We start from the raw sequence: 15768 nt of genomic DNA, 5'->3' as shown, positions 1-15768 counted from the left end.
CCTTATATTCTAATTAAAAAATCCATCTGCAATGACCAGGTAACAGTCAACAGCCTGGATAAAGAAAAAGACCTGCTTGCTGCAAAAACCACAAGGGGAGGAACTAACCTAACCTCCCAGTTTCCATAGCCTGGGGCCATAGGGCATGCTGGACCTCCCTTTCAAACACAACACAGCCTCTTGGCCAACTTCACAGTCACAGATCTGAGATGAAAGGGAGAAAAATTCAAATGTACTTGTTGTGGGCTAGCAAACTTTAAACAAATTGCTTCTCCAAATTATCTCACGTATTGTGGAAAAAGGAAGTTTCTATACATAGCTGAGTCACTGATATACAATTTCACTGGGGATGCTTCTCATTTCCTTGGGTGGCATTTAAATAACTAAGGCAAGACGGTTGACAGGCCTTAATAATCTTTGGGATATAACAATCTAAGAACTTCATACTTAAAAAAGAAATCCTCTGGACTGATAACTTTGCTTAGTTCCCAAATGCCAGATCTATAACACTGTGTCATTAGTGGTGACATTTGAGACATCCACTGGCTGTTTCCCACTGAGCTGACAACCTTTTTGAGACATCTGGCATATACCTGACTTCATTATTTGGGTGTGTCCTTAAGATTCATGTTGTACAATCTCAGGGGGGAAAAACGCTTGAGTTTGATGGGTCTTACCTATGGATCTTATGTGTGTGACTTGCCCAGTGTCACCCAATGGCTTCTTTGTCTGAGCAGGGATTTGAGCCCTAGTCTCCAGAGTCCTAGTCCAAAATTCAATCCACTACACCACATTTGCTCTTCAGCCCTGCCCACTATGTACATGCTAGATCTGCAATATATTTTCATGATGCACTGCACTATCCAATTATATTGCTTAGATTTGGAATATGACATTTTCTCTGAGAATCCATGTGCAATTGACTTGCTGGCATCTCTTGTTTTGGCCAGCACCGAAGATGAAATATACGCTGTCAGCCACTAAATGACATTACATGGTGACTATCAAATCCTATCAAGTATAAAACAGCATTGCTATCAAATAATGTCAAACATCAACTTCAGAAAACAACAACCAGAGAATATCCAATATGGATATAAAATATTTGGGAAACATTCAGCAAATGTCTGGGTACTCAGAGAATATGCATAGAATACCCATTCCCTCCCCCTCTCAATTTTATATTAGTACTCCTTTTGTAGTTTTTTCTATTAATATTACAAGACATTCCTTGAACCAGGAGTAGGAAATTATATACAAACATGCTATTTGCCACTACTGGCCAAAAATAAAAGTAATTTATCCTTTATATCACTGTCTAATCAAACTGAGGTTAATTACATGGCATAGCTTGGGGAGGTACTTTCAATACTTCCAATACCTTCAGAGTTAGTTAGTTACCATTACAGTTATATTTTATATGCTGAATGTATTTACTTCTCCATTTCTGAAAAGTGGTTAGAATACTTATATTTGGCTTACATTTGTAAAAATTCTGAATGCTACAGTGAGCTGTCCAAGGTGCTGAGTCTATCTGGAAAATCAGTACATGAAAATCTAGGGCTGAAATACCCTAAAGGCTCCAGATCCCATCTAATCTTGGAAGCTAAGCAGGCTTACCCCTAGGTCATACTTTAATGGAAAAGTACCAGTGAACACTAGGTGCTGTAGGCTAGATTTCAGAGGAAAGAACTAGCAAAACCACTTCTAAGTATTCTTTGCCTAAAAATCACCTCTTGACTTTGATGAGTCTTATGGAAAATTCACGTGGTTGCCATATGTCAACAGGTGACATACACACTACCCATTGGATGTCTTTGAGCAAGTCACACTCTCTCATCTTCAGTGGAAGACACAGGCAACCCCGCCCCCCCAAAAAACCCTTGCCAAGAAAACCCGGTGATTGCTTTAGGGTTGCTGTAATTCGGAAACAACTTGAAGGCACACAACAAAAACAAATTGAGATAACACCATCAAGATTTGAGTTAAAACCTCCAACAGGTTTACTACCCCACTCACATGGAAGCCACCAGCCACCATTGAATTTATGGCATTCCCAAACTATTAAGGTTTCCCTAAACTCTTCCGAGGCATCTAGACACATGCATTCATCACAGAGGAAGGAAAACAGCCAGCTACAATATATAGCATACACAGGCAGAAAAGCCAAGAGCAGTTAGTACCCCTTAACCTTAAGTTCTAAGGTAAGTCAATGGTTTATACTCTCTGTAAACTTCCATGTTTCTGGTGATGAAAGACATACAGGTAGAAAAAACTTTGACGCATAAGACAGAAGATGTGAAGAACAAGAGAAGAAAGGAGTTTCTTTCTTGGTTTAGAAATAGGATATTCTCTCAAACCACACAGAGACTGATTGGAAGGACATACTCTTTTGGTATTTTGTAGACCAGGATACAAGGGACCAGGACTCTTATTCAGTAGGCATCTAAGACTGCTACTCTGGCTTCTTGACACAGTGGGTCCAATATACCTTCGCCTCCTGGGAGAGAGCGAGGAAGGAATAGAAAACATTTAAAATGCAAGCCAGACCTCCAACAAAACATTTCTTCTTATCCATTTGTTAGAAATGAGAGGATGCTTGAACACAAGCCATATTTGATACAGGTTTTTATCATACCTTATTTAGTGCTTCCTCAATACAGTTTGCTGACTGAAGCAAAGCATGTGATGGCATTCTCTCATGTTCTGTGAACAGCAGCCAGCTAGACTGGTAAGTGAACCTTACCAAAACATTTCTTTTAAGGTATCATTAATATTTATTCCTTTATTTGCCACCAGTTCCCCACTATTGGAAACCCAGATGGCTTACAATAGTTAAAACAAATGCAATTAAGATATAAAGAGAGAGAGAACAGCATAGAAGAAGTTATTATGAAAACCAAGTAAGCAAAATAGAAAATTAAAACCTTTTAAAGGCAAAAGGTAAAAATCAGGATGACACTACGCCATAAAACAGCACCATTAAAATCCCCATGGTCAGTTCCTAAAAAATCCTGTTGAAGCAGACAAGTTTCACCTGCTAACTGAATGACAACATGGCTGAATGCTATGAATCCTGGGCTTTTTAGTTTGTTGTGTCAGTTAAATGATGCATCCACATTGCAGAAATAATCCAGTTTGACACCACTTTAACTGCCATGGCTCAGTGCTATGGAATAGTTTTGTGAGGCCACAATAAAATACAGTTCCTAGGATTCCACAGCATTCAGCCATGGCAGTTCAAGTGGTACTGTAGATTATTTTTACAGTAGGGATGGAGCCAAAGTGGTGTTAACCTGGATTATTTCTGCAGTGCAGATGCAGCCCTAGCCTCCCCAGAGAGGAAGTTCCAAAACTTGGGAGCAGCCACCAAGAAGGTTTCTTCCTTGTTTCCACTACATGGAAAGTGAAAGGGCTGAGAGAAGGGGCTCCCTTGAAGATCCTAGAATTTAGGAAGGCTCATATAGGGAGACTTGGTCCCTCAGATAGTCTGGCTCCAGCTGCGTGGGGCTTAATTGTGTCTGAAAATGAACCAGCAACCACTGAAGCTTTTGCAACAAGGAATGTGTAAGCTCCCTCTAGCCTGCCCCACTGGAAACTAGCTGAAGCTCTTTGGGCCAACTCACATTTCTGAGCACCTTTAAAAGGCAGTTCATGTATAGTGTGTTACATTAAATCTAAATTGGATGTAACTGAGGCATGTACCACCATAGCTATTGACAGGAACAGCCACAGCTGTCACACTAGCTTTATTTGTACAAATGCATTCCTGGCCACCTGAGAAACCTGAGGCTCCAGGCTTTGGGGCAGATCCAGGAGTACACACAAACTGCAAATTTTCATCTTCAGGAGGAGTGTAGCCCCATCCAGCACAGGCTAAAACTCTGTTCTTTGATCTGCCTTTGGGCTGACCAGAAATACCTCTGCCCTGTCTGGATTAAACTTCAAGTTGTTTGCCTTCATCCAGTCCATTATTGACAGCCGACATGGGTTCAGTACGTGGAATTTGATGGTTAGGAGAAATAGACCTGGGTGTCATTGGCATACTGGTGAGACCTGACCCTCCAAACTCCAGACACCTTCTCTCAGCAATTTCATGTATAGGTTAAGTAGCATGGGGAAAAGCACAGAAAGAAACAGACCAATGTCAAGGAGTTAGAGAAATTACTCGAGCACCACCTTCTGAGCTCTCCACTCCCGAAAAGAATGAAACTACTGTAAAACAGTGCCTCCAACCACAATCCCACAGAGGTAGCCCAGAAGGATATCATGACTGATGGTAAGAAAAACTGATAGGATGTCTAGCTGACCCAAGAAGTACGATTTATCCCTATCTGATTCCCGATGTAGGTCATCTACCAAGGAACCAAACCTGTCTCCATCCTCCATCATACAGCTTTGTTTTCTAAGAGACAAGATGACCAGGGGAATCAGAAGGAACAGATGGGGATAGGTCCTGCTAGGTTTCCCTTGAATCTGGTGCCTGAAGTGGTTATCTCACTTTGCTTCATAAACAGACTCAACCTGGCCCCGTTTGTACTTGCCAAAATCCAAGTGGTTGATGTTGCACTGAAAGACAGTCTCTCCATTTACTATGAGTTGCACTTCATTCCAATCTGGTATTTCTTCAAGGATTATACTATGCCCGTCTGCTTTCAACACAGCTGCAGAAAAGTAAAACCTGAAGCTGTTGACAGGGAAAGACCAGCTAATATGCAGACATAATGCATTTCTTATGTTATTTTTAAGGGGGCAAACAGTTATCTTTCTTACTTAAATATACAGAAATGTATATGACGACAGTTAGGAAGACTATCATACGTTCATTTGGACATACCGGGGGAAAGAAAATAAAGTTCTAAATAATTTTTGGAAATAAATATTGTCCACAGTAGGCCTCTTTCAAAGGTGAGATATTACGGATTAGAACATTACAGTTTTCTGTATGGTTTTGGCGAAGGCCATGCCAATGAGGATGGGGTACATTTATAAATGCCACTTACCTCAAGCATGCAATATACTAATGAACACACAAAAGCTGTATCAAAGGCAGAGGTGAGTGAAGTTTGGCTGGAGGGCTGCTTTCCAGGCCACTGACCCTTTTACGTTCTTCCTACCACCCCTTTAAGGAACAATTTAAAAATCCAGGAACAGCATTTCATCTTTGTGCTGCTTGACATAAACACAAACAAGAGCATTTTGTCTGGAAACCATGCCCTAAGAGGAGCGGCTTAGGGAGCTGGGGATGTTTAGCCTGGAGAAGACAAGGTTAAGAGGTGATATAATGGCCCTGTTTAAATATTTGAAGACATGTCAGATGGGGGATGGAGCAAACTTATCTTCTGCTGCTCCATAGAATAGGACCCTGAGCAATGGATGCAAACTACAGGAAAAGAGATTCCACCTCAACATTAGGAGGAACCTCCTGACAGTAAGAGCTGTTCAACAGTGGAACACACTCCCTCAGAGAGTGGTGGAGTCTCCTTCTTTGGAGGTCTTTAAACAGAGGCTGGATGGCCATCTGTTAGGAGTGCAGGAGGTTGGACTGGATGGCCCTTGAGGTCCCTTCGCAGTTCTATGATTCTATGATGCTATGATTAGTTTCCCATACAAGTAGGGAAATTCTTAACCAGGGGCACTTTCGCACTAAATAATTAAAGCTCTGTGATTCCACTTGGACTGTCATGGTTCCAGCCTAAGGAATCCTGGAATTAGAAGTTCAGTATTTTGAATTCTCAGCCAGGGAGTTCTAGTGCCTCCCAAATGGCTAATCCCAGAATTCAATTGGCTGGTGTGCATCATGCCAGTTAAAGTGGAATGTTTTGAAGTCATCCTGATTTTATGGGCAAAAAGAAATGTCATCTTTCAGTAATATGAATCCTTTCTGATTTTTAGAATCAGTGGTGATGCAGTTGTTAAATGCCTGTACTGCAGCCACTCACTCAAAACCATACAGTTGCGAGTTCAGTACTATCCAGGGCTCAAGCTTGACTCAGGCTTGCATCCTTCTGGGATTGCTAAACTGAGTAACCAGCTTGTTGGGGGAAATTAGCATACAGTTGTAAACTGCTTGGAGACTGCTTAGTTCAGTATGAAGTGGTATATAAATGAAGCTGCTATTGCTATTGAAGATGCATTACTTACGGAGATCAGCTACATTAACCTCAAAAACTCTTATAACAATTCAGCCTGTTGATAATATTCTAGAATAAGTGACAAAAATTTTTACGAGAAACAGGTTTTGATCAAATGATTGGCTGGGAAATGTCAAATTTCTTGGCTCTTTTGCACAGTCTGGAATTAAGTTAAAGTGGAAAATACAAACTAAGTCAATCATCTATGTTAGAAAAATAACTTTAATTAAATTTCCCTTATTTGTTAGAAAGTTTCCATCTTAATTCATAGGTCTGTTGATGTCAATTTGGTAGCTACTGTCTATGTCCTATGGAATCCTGGGTTCAGTGAAGCTATAGAGCTTTCTGGCTTAAAATCTGAAACATCCTTACATGAACTACAAATCCTAGGATCCCATAGAATGGAGCCATAGGAGTTACAGTGGGAACATAGACCTTAAAGTGTGCAATGTGAAAGTGCCCTTTTAAAAATTGCTGTCAAAATGCATCTAAATATTTGAAAAATAATGTTTAAAAATAACTAGAAACCATTACTCATTCGGGAATGAAGTAACACGGCCCTCACTCTTGAGTTGTGGCTTCATTATACCCTTCTTCCCAAGAAAAGTAACTAGTTACAGGTAAACCACGTAACTCATAACTCATTATTTCCAGATGCTGCTTGTAACAGGTGTGCAACACAAAAATATTTAACAGGTGAAAACATTTGCTGTAGATAAATAAGATGTATGAAAATGACCTACTGCTAATGTCAGGTTTTTGTTAAGAGTCTTGGAACAGAGCCAGGCAGGTGCATATGTTTAGGTAACTAGCCAGGTAGTTCTAGCTAACAGTTTACTCATTTTGATCTATGTTCCTATGCCAGACAAAACGCTTTTTGCCTCTTACAGTCTGACGGCTTTGAAAAGCCAGCATGCCTCCACTTTACCTGTTAATGCATTTGGCATTTCTCTACAGCAAATGGGGCCCTCCTCCTCCCGCCCCATTCAGATCTAATTGTTGGATTTTAATTTAACGTCTTGAAGAACTACAGGAAATCCCTCAGCAAGATGTCCACTTAATGAGCCTGGGCTCTCTTGAGGTACATATAGTAGTCTTACTTTATTTGTCTGGCAAATATTTTGACAGTTTGGAAGAGGCCTCATCAACTGCTTTTTAGTGCTTTCTGGAGAAGTTAAATGGGCACATGCAATTTACTAAATACAAGAGTACACAGGAGGTGGTCCCCTCCTTCTGGGCTACCATATCATCTCTTTATTTGTACTTTTCTATCGTGTACCCATGATTTTCACCCCTCCCATCTGACTTAGGCCAGTGGTTGCATGAAATGAGAGTCTGGACAAAGTCTAACCAAGTGAGATAGAACTGAAATACATTCATAGCCATCAGTGGGCTGTGAAATTTTATTATTTGTTTGTTTGTTTGTTTGTTTGTTTCCCTGCATTTCTCCCAACATGGGATCTAAGGCAACACAGAGCATGGCAGTTAAAACAGTATCAAACAGCATTAACTTTGAGCAAACCAGACTTTCTCAACCTCAGAGAAAGCAAACCACCTTTGACCAAGTCTTGGCAAGAAAACCCTGTGATATGAACCTGTATCTTTCTATTCCAGGTCCAGCCTTCTAACTATTAAACTATACTGATCCTCTCTCATCAGGGTTTTCTGTATGAATGGCCCCAAGGCTGAAACATTATGCTATTAAAAGAATGAAATAGTTAATGTGTCTAGCTTGTGCTATATGCAAATATAATATGAAATAATATGACATATTAACTAAATGGATTTGAAGAACTGGAATATAGCAATTAGAATATGGATTTGAAGGCTAGATATATGGTCTTTTGTTAAGCATATAACAGGCAAAATGCTCAGGATGGCTGCATAGTATCTGGAGATCCCTCTGGAATGTTGTACAGTGATGCTTCTTAAGCTATTTCATGTCAGGTACCAGAAACCAGTGGAACCAGTGAAGTTGTCCATCCATGGGCTGGATGGTGGAACATCATGGTCAAATCTACTATGCTTTTTAAAAAGACTAAGCATAACTCTCTTCATGGCCAATTTAAGCTGGATCTGCAGTAAGTGTTGGAGAAAAGGGTGAGAGAAGAATGGTTTAAGAATCCATTAAGAAAACAAAATTAATGGCCACAGATGATTTACATAAGTATTAAGTGGATGAGGAAGACAGCTAAACAGTTGAAGATTGTCTAAACTTTGGCTCAGTTATTAATTAAAATGGACATTGTAACCAAGCAAGCTGAAAAAGGGTAAGATTTGGAAGGGCAGCTATCAAAGAAACTAGAGAAGATCCCAAAGTGTAAAAATGTATGATTGAATCCCAAACTTAGACTCACTCATGCCATAGTATTTGTGATTTCTATGTATGGTTGTGAAAGCTGGACAGTGAAGAATGCTGACAGGAAGTGCAACTCAATTGGAATGTGAAGCTAAAGTAGAGTTCTTTGAATACTATGGAAGGCCCCAAAGGCAAAGAAATGGATCCTAGAATAATTTACGTGTTAACATTTGCTAAAAGTCAAAATGACCAGACCGAGGCTACCATACTTTAAACACATCATGACACAACATAACAATAGACATGAGATAACAGAAAAGGCAAGAATGTTTAGTAAAGTGGAAGGCAGCAGGAAAAGGGGAAAGCCATGTTACAGGTGGATAGACTGAATCAAGGAAGCTGTAGACTTGGATTTGCAAGAGCTGAACAGGGTTGGGTGCATCTACACTGCATAAATAATGCAGTTTGACGGCCATGGCACCATCCTATAGAATCCTGGGATTTGTAGTTTTGAGGCACCAGCACTCTTTGGCAAAGAAAAGCTAAAGATCTTGTAAAACTACAGATCATAGGATTCCATAGGATGGAGCTACAGCACTTATAGTGGTGTCATACTCCATTGTTTCTACAGTGCAGATGTCTCACTCTTAATAACAGGGTATCTTAGAGGGATCATTCATAGCGTTGAAGCCAACTTGATGACAATTAACAACAACAAATCTGTTTCTCATGCACCATTTTCTCATTCCAAATAATAATTCCCCACAGATGGTATCGGTTCCATGAGAGAAACTATCTGTATAGCATATGGAGGTAGCAGCACATATATAAGATGGGTAGAATATCTAGTTCAATGATAAATCATGAGTTATGACCAGAGAAACAAGCTGCACTGTGAGTATGCTTTCCAGCATTGGCCTTTCGTAGCTTTAATTAAAAAAAAAAGGTGAAATGCGGGCACTGAAGCAACAGTTGCTATTATCAAGTACAACAGGAGGTAGATTGCACTGAGAAAATGAGGGCTCTTGAGACAAACTTGTTTATCTTCCCACCATCCAGAAGAGCCAGTGGTTTGCCTGCTTGCTAATAAGACCTTTTAAGGCTGCAATCTTATTTCCACATATCTGGCAGTAAGCTCCACTGAGCTGTGGGACTTGCTTTTGAGTAGATTGCACTGTTAGGGTGCCTTTTAAAAAATGGGGATAGACTTTTCAAATTTACCACATCAGCAATCTGAACCTAAGGCCAGTACCTAACCTTGATTTTTAAATGACTCCTTTTACTTTCTACTCTGTGTTTAGCACCCCATCTCCTTTACAATGGTCCACGATGGTAAGTGGTAAACTAAGTACAACTTGGTTGCCACACAGCCCAAATTTTACTGATCAGTCCAAAGATGAGTATACAATAATATCAGAGAAAGAAAATGTGCAGTTGGAGAAAAGATAGCACATCTAATGCTTAAAATAGATAAATAAATGTTTGCATGTCCAGGGGCAAGGCTTGCTCCACAAAAAATGACACACGCTTAGGAAATTTGGAAGGAAAAGGGCAGAACTATTTATTGGTAACAGCCAGAGATGGATTGGCAAATACATGGGACTGGATCTGGGCATCGGCCAATGTTCTTTTTTGTGTTCTTTTCAGGCTATGTGGCCATGTTCTAGAAACATAACCCAAAAAACCCACAAAAAATATGGATGCCGGCCATGAAAGCCCTTGACTTCCCACCTGTTCTGTATCCAGAAATGGAAGTAAGATAGGAAGGATACACCTAAGATGGGGCGCACCCCCCAGTGTGGAAGTGTGGGAGATTTAATCACAGGTGCAGTGACGCAGTGGCGCAGTGGTTAAATGCCTGTACTGCAGCCACTCACTCAAAACCATAAGATTGCAAGTTCAATACCAGCAAAAGGGCTCAAGCTTGACTCAGGCTTGCATCCTTCCGAGGTCGTTAAAATGAGTGCCCAGATTGTTGGGGGCAATTAGCTTACAGTTGTAAACCACTTAGACACTGTTAGTTCAGTATGAAGCAGTATATAAATGAAGCTGTTTTGCATGTGCTGGAAATACCTCTGCCCACATCTGGGCATCCTCATTTCTGTCAGGCTCCCTTCACCCATTGGGTTCAAATGGCAGTTTGAACCTCATTGGCTAATTTTTCCTGCCTCCATCCTCATAGAGGCACCACATAACCTCCTGGGAAAAAGGTGCAAGGAAACAGCCACGATGAGGCCTCTGGCACATAGTGCCACCCTAGACTTCAAATTAGCAATGGGGTGAACCCTGTAGCCCAGTTCTCAACAGAAAGGAAATGCATCAAACCAATTCTTATGAGAGTGACACCATAGTCCTATCAAAACCCAGTTCTACTTGAGGGGGAAGTCTCTCTGCACACGCTCACAGACATTCCAGAATCTGCTGGGGTGGATCAAGGTTTTTGGCAACCATCAGGTTACATTGATTTTCATCCACTTGTTATAAATGGGACACTGTCAAGAAAGCTGCCCACTGGAAATTAATACAAACAAAGCACAAGTTGCACAGCTAGCAACAAAATCATGGCTCTGGAAGGCTAGACAAAGAATTGCTGAACAAGGGGTTTCTGAACCCATGGTCAGACAAGGAGCTTATTTTTCAGTACCAGATCTGGATCTTGCACAAAAATCCTTTTGCATGGATAACCACCACTGCCTTCCCTAAATCTCTTGATTTCAACAGCCTTTTTTGGGGGGAGGGGGAGGGAGGAGGACTTGTCATTATTGTGAATCAGAATATGAATTGCTTCCTGATATATCCTGTAAATCTGGAGGTCTCTCAAGAGATCACAGTTTATCTGCTTGTCACCTCTGATGAAAGTTGACTTCAACCTATGTGGCACTATGAATGAGAGACCTCCAAATCCTCTTACTCTCAACAGCTTTGCTGAGGTCTTGCAGATTCAGGGCTGAGGCTTCCTTGATTGAATCTATCCATCTCTAATGTGGCCTTCCTCTTTTCTCATTGCCTTCCACCTTACTAAGCATTATTGTCTTTTCTAAGGAGTTGTGTCATCTCATGATATGACTAAAGTGCAATAGTCACAGTGTAGTCATGTCAGCTTCTATGGTGCATTCAGGCTTGATTTGCTCCAGGACCTATTTAATTGTCTCTTTAGCAGTCCATGGTATCCAGCACCACATTTCTCCCTATCAACTTTCTTTGTGGACCAAGCTTTCACAGTCATATACATAGAAATGAGGAATATGATGACACTGACAACCCTAACTTTAGTATTTAATTATATATCTTTGTACTTCAGGATCTTGTCAAGTTCCTTCATACCTGTCCTTCCAAGCCCTAGTCTTCTTCTGATTTCTTGACTGAATCTTCATGCTGATTAATGACTGAACCATGGTACAGGCAATCCTTAACTGTTTCACTGTCATAATTGTCTACTTTAAAGTTATGCAGATCACTTGTGGTAATTAATGTTTTCTTAATGATCAACTGTAAACCTGCCTTTGCACTTTCTTCCTTGACTTTCTTCAGTAATTGTTCCAAGCCTTTGCTGTTTTCTGTTAGTAGAATGATGTCATCTACATAGCTTAAATTCTTGATGTTTCTTCCCCCAATTTTCATGCCTCCTTCCAAGTCTAATTCTGATTATGTATGGTATGTTCAGCACACAAATTAAACACACAGGGTACCAAAATGCAGCCTTGCCTGACCCCTTTGCCAATTGGAAACCATTCTGTTCTTTTGTATTCTGTCCCGACATAGACTTTTGTCCCAAGTACAGGCTAACCAAATGTTCTGGCTCACCAAAGGGGGAGTCAGGGCTAAGTGGGTCTCCACAACTCCCATTGGCAAACATGAACCATCTCCCTTGAATTTACCCTTTCTAGAACATAGACCCAGAGGCCTTGCAGAGTCATTACACCATGTAATATATTGGCCAGCTGATGCCTGTGTATACAGCTGACTCTTGTTTTGCTTGAAGAATATGTCTGCAATGAACAAATTGCTGGCCTTACAAAATTCAGCCACTTTCCTGCTCCATTTCTTGATCCTAAGTAAAAATTTTCCTATAATCTTTGATTCTGCTATGTTTCCTACTTTCCTCAATTTCCTCCTGGACTCCAGTACACAATCTTTCAATTTCTTCTTCTTCTGCCTCTGCAGCTGAAGCATAAACTTGGATTATATTTATATTGATCGGTTTTCCCTGAAGCTGTATTGATATTATTCAGTCAGACTTTGCATTATGTCTATTGCGGAGAGATTTAGTTAAAGTTTGGCTGCTTTAACTAAACCTCTCCTCATTATTAATGTCACCTCATTTCTCCTTAGATTTTCAGCTCCTGAGTAAAACAATCTAATTATCTGATTCAAAATGTCTCATTCCTGTCCACTTTAGTTTGCTCACCCCTATTTTTACAGTGTTTAAACATTCCATTTCTTGTTTTACTATGTGTAGCTTCCTCCTGATTAATGCTTCTCACATTCCATGTTCTTATGGGTTGTGCAGCTTCTGACTTTCCTTTCACCTCTGAGAACATTGACAGCTGGACCTCCTTTTAGCTTGAGTCCAGTTGCCTCATTAGCCACAGCACTACTAACAGTTGTCCTCTGCTATATCCCAATAGCTCATTTAGTGCTATCTGATCTAGTAGTCTCATCTTCTGGCACTATCTCTTGTTTCAGTTTGGATTATCTCATCATAGGAGAAGTCATGGTAAAAGGCATTCAAATGGGGTTTACCGTGCCTCCTTCTGCACAGTACTAACACGCATTAGCTATGGTGCCACTGCCATTGCCTCTGAGAGACCCTCCACCAGTGTCAACCCTTCTACTGCTGCAGTTTGGCACTATGTCTGACTTCTCAGAAGAAGTCTCTCTGACATGGGAGACTTTACCAGCAACACTGTTGCTATCTGCATACCCTCTTACCTCACAGAAGCACACAGTCCCACCACTGTGGAAAGGGAGTGCCATTGGTAGGATCCCTCAAGGTACCTTCCTCCAGCCCACCATCAGCTCTGGCAGATTGGGCATGTTACTCACTTTGCAAACCCTCCAGCCGGAAGGTCCTATGTTCAACCACACCGCAGCTCCTGTAGGGCCCATATCTGAGTGTCACCAGGGCACATTTTGGCATTGCTGGACCAGTTCACAGTTAAGCCTTGTTAAGGAGGAGAATGGTCTCAGCAGACTTTGGAGGGCTTCATAGACCCCCCCCCCCAAAAAAAAAGGAAAGGGAAAAGAAAAAGGTCAGCTAGTCTCTGCCTTACATAAGCTAGCAATAGCAATACTAAAGGCACTTGGGCAACTTTTGCTGAAGTCTGCCTGGGAGTCTATTATTGCTTCATCTGCCTAAGAGACCATTATTGCGTCAGTTGCATTACCAACAGTACCATAGTGAGGCTGGTTAGTCCCCTCTCATGGGGTAATGTCACAACTGAGAGCTGTTGATACCATACCCTCCAACATTTCATAGATGAAAACATGTGGCCATGTAATACCAAGTTGTGCACAAGATGTCAGAAGTTATTAATGAGGAAGCATGCATAAGCTAGGAGAAGCTGCAGAAATTTCCTTTTGTCGGAGCCTAGTTGAAAGGGCAAAATTCTGCCACTCTGCTCCTTCCTTCTTTTCTGATTTCATACTCAATAATACCATATAATCTATATAATTAATCATTAATAAATATTTCCATTTTTATGTTACAAACACTTCAGCCCCCCCCCTCCTTTCTCCCTCAACTCCTTCTGATGGCTATGACACATACATTAGTACCCAATACTTGCAATGTGGTATACCTTATTAATATTTTCTCTCCTTCTCTCCCCCTTGCTAAACTAATTGGGTGCAAAAAATTTGCACGTTGAACTCTGTTTGCAGCAATTAGAGTAAGCTCAGGATAAAGAGGGAGGAGAGACAAACTGGGACATTTTAAAAGCAGCTAAAAAGTAGTGTGTCAGAGGATTAATAGGGACTGTTCCTGGCAAATTGGATAGTTGGAGAGTATGCCTGCTGCACAACAGAGAGAGAGAGAGAGAGGTGGAGGAAGGTAGCTGGAGCAGCCTGGATGGCAAAGGATGTTTCTCTTTTGCTCTGAGGATCAGAAAAATAAAACTACAAGAAACTTAATTGTGCACTGGCCCACCCTCCCCTCACCAGCCTTACAGACAATGGTTAGTGATGAAGACAAGACATTTTTACACATGCCCACACTAAAGGGCTTTCCCAAGCCTCTCAAGTCCAGAAAGCAAATTCTGCATAAGATGCTCAACACCTGTGAAAACCCTCCACTTTATAATGTGGCTTCATTTATACATAAAGCTCAGCTTCATACTGTACAAGATTGAGCTAACTTCCTTTTTGGACTATCAGAAGCCTTCATTGGCTATGCTGGCTAAAGGGTTCTTGGAGTTCTGCAGCATTTCAAGAAACAAGGCTTCCCACTTATTCTTCAGGGGGTCTTTCACACTACCCAGTTAAATCACCATGATTCCATTATAACTGCCATGGCTGTATCCTTTAAAGTCTTAGGTTTTGAGCTTGGTAATGCACTAGAGCACTCTGAGTGAGATTTCTAAATGCCCATTTCCAAACTGTGAATCCCAGGATTCCATAGGAAGGAACCATGACAGTTAAAGTAGAATCATAGCATTTTTATTATGTAGTATTAAAGGCCCCTAGGGCATGAGAATAATGGTATCTTGAATTCTGGTTATGTGGCCATCAGCATTTTGAGCCTGATAAGTGCCAGAATTCAAATTCTCTTTACATACCTTTCAGCTGTCCCACTTTGGCACTGGTAGTCCCAGTTGATTTTCTGCTGTTTCACTTTTTCAGCTGTCCCAGTTTCTCTCTGCTCTCATTTTTCCTCTTTGTTCTCAGCATTCAATTGTTGCAAAATGAGTTGAAATTGCAAAAATAGTTTGCACACAATTAACTCAGTAGGAGGGTGAGGAGAGGAAGGACAGAATCATTCCCTTTCCAGTAGGCTCAAGCAAAGGCAACTTTCTGCAGCCTGTCCTAACTTGTGTGTTCTTCCTCATTAATAATATCTGTCATCTTGACCACTTTCTGATGTTGCATATAGGCCACATGAGTCACCCTTTTCCATCTATGAAATGTGGGATGTCTTTATAAGCTGAGGTTCTGGAACCCTATAAGCATCAAATGTTACAGAGGAAAAGGTGCTTATACTTTCTGTATAAAGGCAATGGGGGATTCTCTCCCCTCTACAAAGACCTCTGCGTGAGACTTCAAGGCAGCTCTAACTCTTGGCATCTTTTTATAAATTATTGGCAACTGTGTGTTAGTTCAATTCACTAAGAGGTGATC

The 15768-nt window shown here is 40.9% G+C and overlaps 1 protein-coding gene across 1 annotated transcript; it reads right to left on the bottom strand.

Annotated features, from left to right (window-relative positions):
* Positions 1 to 2392: 2392 nt before the first annotated feature.
* C3H10orf53 (chromosome 3 C10orf53 homolog) lies at positions 2393 to 13573 on the bottom strand. Its single transcript, XM_042456768.1, has 3 exons — positions 13480 to 13573; positions 4545 to 4664; positions 2393 to 2500 (listed from the first exon to the last, which is right to left on the bottom strand). The coding sequence occupies exons 1-3, from the start codon at positions 13571 to 13573 to the stop codon at positions 2436 to 2438; spliced, it is 279 nt and encodes a 92-aa protein (XP_042312702.1). The 3' UTR covers positions 2393 to 2435.
* Positions 13574 to 15768: the final 2195 nt, after the last annotated feature.

The sequence above is a fragment of the Sceloporus undulatus genome, chromosome 3 (genome assembly GCF_019175285.1).
Source record: "Sceloporus undulatus isolate JIND9_A2432 ecotype Alabama chromosome 3, SceUnd_v1.1, whole genome shotgun sequence".
NCBI classification, from domain to species: Eukaryota; Metazoa; Chordata; class Lepidosauria; order Squamata; family Phrynosomatidae; genus Sceloporus; species Sceloporus undulatus.
Note: the sequence above shows the minus strand (reverse complement) of the source record. Positions and strands in the feature narration are given on the sequence as shown.

Coding starts and splice junctions, on each gene's coding strand:
- C3H10orf53 (XM_042456768.1), bottom strand. CDS start 13,573: ATGCCAAAATGTGCCCTGGTGACACTCAGATATGGGCCCTACAGGAGC. Junction 4,665..13,479: donor CCGGCTGGAGGGTTTGCAAA/GTGAGTAACATG, acceptor ACTTTTCTGCAG/CTGTGTTGAAAGCAGACGGG. Junction 2,501..4,544: donor CATCAACCACTTGGATTTTG/GCAAGTACAAAC, acceptor GCTCTCTCCCAG/GAGGCGAAGGTATATTGGAC.